General features: G+C 63.2%; 2 protein-coding genes across 6 annotated transcripts in view; one reads left to right on the forward strand and one right to left on the reverse strand.

Moving 5' to 3' along the window:
* CYHR1 (cysteine and histidine rich 1) overlaps positions 1-2821 on the reverse strand; it is a 14933-nt gene extending 12112 nt beyond the window's left edge. Inside the window, exons 1-3 of one of the 2 annotated variants that reach the window (XM_025047638.1) lie at positions 2743-2821; positions 909-1504; positions 7-737 (exon numbers count right to left, since the gene is read on the reverse strand). In XM_025047638.1, the coding sequence (XP_024903406.1) occupies positions 252-737; positions 909-1001 (579 nt within the window). In that variant the 5' untranslated portion in view covers positions 1002-1504; positions 2743-2821 and the 3' untranslated portion in view covers positions 7-251. Of the gene's footprint in view, positions 1-6; positions 738-908; positions 1545-2742 lie in introns of those variants that run through there. The other variant, XM_006912992.3, reaches the window with a different exon arrangement.
* KIFC2 (kinesin family member C2) overlaps positions 1835-4027 on the forward strand; it is a 7292-nt gene continuing 5099 nt past the window's right edge. For all 4 annotated transcript variants that reach the window (XM_006912994.3, XM_025047637.1, XM_015590249.2 and 1 more), the window contains exons 1-7: positions 1835-2261; positions 2500-2584; positions 2767-2918; positions 3001-3139; positions 3306-3430; positions 3509-3574; positions 3661-3789. In XM_006912994.3, the coding sequence (XP_006913056.1) occupies positions 2163-2261; positions 2500-2584; positions 2767-2918; positions 3001-3139; positions 3306-3430; positions 3509-3574; positions 3661-3789 (795 nt within the window). In that variant the 5' untranslated portion in view covers positions 1835-2162. The remainder of the gene's footprint in view (positions 2262-2499; positions 2585-2766; positions 2919-3000; positions 3140-3305; positions 3431-3508; positions 3575-3660; positions 3790-4027) is intronic.

A 4027-nucleotide genomic window follows, 5' to 3' on the forward strand; every position in this document is an offset into this window, starting at 1 on the left:
TTCTCTGGATCTACAACCATGGCCTGCCCAGAATCAAGCCCCAAAGTGTGCCTAGTTATTATCTTCTTCATTCTTGTCTAGGCAGGTCCCCACCTTCCACTAGAGGAAGGGCAGACTCTGCCCTTGACCAATCATCCTGCAGCAAATCCACTTCAGAAGAGTTTATCCCTAGAGAAAGAGGACCCAGGAGTAGACCCATGGGAGGGGAGGTGGTAGCCAGGCCAGATGCCCTGCCTTGTTATCACCGACCCTCACTCCCACTGCAAGCGCTGTGTGTGCAAGGCCCGACGGTAGGCCCAACTGCCTGCAGCCAGGGCCCAGCGACAGACGTCCTCTTTGGGCAGCAGGAGCAGTCTGTCCTCCTCCAGCCGGCTCAGGAGACCTGCAGCACCCAGCATCGCGCCCCCCCACATTCCATACGTGTTGGTCGTGAAAACGGCCACAATGAGGATGGTCACTGCCACCACCAGCACCACCGCCTGACCAGCCACAGATCGGCCCTCAGAGTCAAGGTGGTCACCAGCCACTGCTAGCATCATGCCTCCTCCCAGGAGCAGGTTGGCAGAGGAGCGGTCCCCATTCACCCAGTGGAAATCGAAGGCCAGAAGGGGCAGGCCTATGACAGTGGCCACCCAGTCTCCAGCAAGACAGTCTTCACCTGTGCCCAGCCCTCGGGTCAGCATGGTGGCAGCAGCCAAGGCCTGGAGCAGGAAGCCAGCAGCAGCACCTCGACTTGCCTGTCAACAGAGGGAGGGGAAGAAATGTGGGAAAAAGAGACCAGAACTTTCCTTTAAGAAGGAAAGGGTCTAGAGGTCTCATGGAAGCCTAGTACCCAGATTCACCTACTACCTGGCTAGGTCCTTGGGTTTGGAAATGGGATAGGTCCCACCCAGACCCTGTGTACTCACCTGGGCAGTGCTCACGGCTGCATGCAGAGACACCGCTCCCAGCGCCATGTGGGACAGCACCATGCTCCACTCACTCCACGGCTTGGGTGCCATGGTACCTCCGGCAGTAGTGAGTTTGAGTAGACGAGAAGGGTCTCCTCAATTTTGGAGAATGAAAGAACGAAGAAGCCGCGACCCGGAGCCCTAAGGGCGGCTCTCCAGGTCTCCCAGTTTCGAGAGACCCATTTCTAAATGTTGAGATGGGTTCATCCGAAACTTTCCGGAGCTCTGAAGCCACTGGATGCAACTGTGGGGAAGAAAAACCTAATTTGGCGGGGAAAAGAAAAAGCGGTGGGGGGCCTGAGTAGGCGTGAGCCCTGGGGTCCCGGAACCCAAGTGGGGGCGCCGGGCCTGCTGGAAAGGGGCGTGGAGCGCGCGTAGGCCCGCTCGGCCTGTTCCGTGGTCGGGGAGGCGTCGTCTTCGGAACCCGGCTCGGAAGAAGCGATGGCTCTCTTCAGTGGCAGCCCAGCCACGCGGCCCCAAAGCAGCAGCGAGCGGGAGACCGCAGCTAGCCTCCGGCGCGGGAACTCGCGGCCGCCGTTCCTTCCGCGCCCATCCTGTGGAGGACCAGCACAAACAAACGAGATGAGCGAAGGCTAGAGTGGCCGAGGGCGGGGCCAGGGCGGGGCCTAGGCTAAGGGGGCGTTCTAGAAGGGCGAGCTGGGCCAAGGGGGCGGGACCTGGGAGGAGGGGCTTCTGTACGACTGTAGCCGTGCCGTGGGGGTCTGTGGTGAGAGGCGGGATTGTGAGGGGAGGGGCCTGAGGAAGGGGCTGTGAAGGGAGCAGTTCTGGGAGGAGCTGTGAGAGGCCGGGCAGAAAGAGGAAGGGGCACGGCTGCGACGTGAAGGGTGAGGCTGTAAAATGAGGGGAGGTAGAACGCTCGAGACCTGACAGTTCTAAGGGCGAGAGCCGTGGGGGCCTCCGCGGAAGGCTGGGAGGAATTCCGAGAAAAGGGTGTTCGGGCGCCGTAGACGATCTCAGCCCGAGGTCTCCGAGAAGCGGGGGTGGAGGCACGGGACAGGCGCCCGGGTGCGGCCCGGGGACACCTGTCTCTGCTATCTCTATCCTCCGGCGCGCGCCCTCCGCCCGCAGGAGCTGGGCCGCGGGGGCGGATGCCCAGAGCATGCGCACCGGCTCTGCTGCGGGCGGGCGCCGAGTCCGGGTGCGGGAACCCGGGGCGGCGCGAAGCTGGGCCGACTGCCGCCCCGCGTGCCCATGTACGCCTTCTACTCTCTGCTCATCTACATCTTCTACAGCCTCTTCCGCAGGGATGGCGGGGCCGCGGCGGCCGCCGACCCCAGGGACCCCGCCCAGGTGAGCGGGGGCGGACGCTGCGCTTCCGGCGACCCCCTTCCGGAGAGAGGGTTGTGAAGGCCCGCGCAGCGTAGGTTTCCGAGGTGCTGACGCTGTGGAGGGGGCCCGTACCGCGGACCCCGTCCCTGGTGTTGAAAGCAGAGACCTCAACCCCAAACCCTTTGGCCTAGTTCCCAGAGGGAGGGAGGCCCCCAGGCTGCACGGCCTCTCCTCAGAGGCTTTCCTGCTCCTTCCCTAGAGTGCCCGCTGCAAGACGGGGGGTCGCCGGCGCGCCCCTGACCAGTCCGCCGCGGAACTGTGGACTGAGTTGACCGGCTTGGTTGGTAGGTGCTGTCATGCATCGGGAGCTCTGCGTCCCGGGGACCATGAGGGAACCCCGCCGTCCGAGACTGGGGGAGGTGTCCGTGACCTCACTGCAAGGGAGGGGCCTGGCAGGTGCCATCTGGTGGTCTACCCGCAGCACTTGCCCCAACACGCCTACCTTCTCCACTACCTGGCCTCACAGGCTGCTCTGAGTCTGAGGATGGGTCGGGACGCGGAGCGGAGGGCGGCGCGGCCGAGGTCTCCCTGGAAGAGGCTCTTGTGCGTCTTGCGGAGTTTCTCTCCGTCCAGCTGGGGGCGGAAGAGAGCTGCGAGTACCCTCTGGATCTGAGCAAGGTGAGTCGGGCTCAGAGTCCTGGCTCCCACATCCCTGTCCCCGCTCCAACCCCCTACATTCTGATTCTTATCTCCTTCGCAGCCTGGTGATGTTCCCCCGCTGTTGACCATGACTGGTCAGCTCTTGGCCCTCTTGGCGTGGATTCGGATCCCAAGGGGGAGGCAGGGCCCACCCCAGGGAATTCAGCCAGCCTCGGGTGCGCAGGCCCCCACTCCAGCTGGTGCGTGAGAAGTAGTGAGTTGAAAAGGGAGTGTAGAGGGAGTGAAGCCCACCAGAACCTGAGCGGCCTGTGTGCAAGGTCCCAAGGCCCACCCTGCTCTTGAGGTGCCCCCCCCACTTCAGGTCGGAGAGTTCAGTCAGTCCTAACTGAGTCTGCCCCACCCCAGGACCCACATCCCTAGAAGAAAGCCCTTCCCTTTCACTGAGAGGCGAGGCCCAGGGGCAGCAGCCGCCCCAATTGGAGGAGGACCAGAGGGCTTGGCAGCGGCTGGAGCAGCTCATCCTTGGGCAGGTGAGGGGCCCAGGAGGTACAGGGAGTGGAGGTGGGGTGGAAGGAGGTGCTCCACTCTGTACCCCTTTCCATTCCCAGCTGGAAGAGCTGAGGCAGCAGCTTGAGCTGCAGGAGTTGGAGCTGGGCCGACTGCGCCTGGGAGTGGTAAGGCTACCAGTTGGGGCTCAAGGAGGGGACAGGAGAGAGGCCAGGTCTTTGAGATGACCCCAGAGAGCTTCCCTCTTCTCCAGGGAGCGACAGACTCCGAGAAGAGGGTTCAGCGTCTAACCCTGGAGAATGAGGCCTTGAAACAGAGCCTGACCCTCACTCAGAACCTCTTGAGGCACTGGGGTCCCAGCCCCCCTGCCAGGGCTCCCCAGGTATTCTGCTCCTTGGCTATCACCGTCCCTACAGTCTGGGGCTCCCACAACACTGCCTAGGCTCCCTCGGGATCTCATGCTCGCTGGGACAGAGGCTGGGACCAGGACTGTGGCCAAGCCCTGGGAGGGTCTGTGTAAGGCAGCTCCATCAGGAATACTGGTGCCTATGAGAGAACGCATCCCCCCCTCCCCCCATGGTTCCTCCCTGTGACTGGCCCCAGGAGAGCAAGGGACTTAG

This window comes from Pteropus alecto, unplaced genomic scaffold, assembly GCF_000325575.1.
Source record: "Pteropus alecto unplaced genomic scaffold, ASM32557v1 scaffold105, whole genome shotgun sequence".
In the NCBI taxonomy this organism is placed as follows: Eukaryota; Metazoa; Chordata; class Mammalia; order Chiroptera; family Pteropodidae; genus Pteropus; species Pteropus alecto.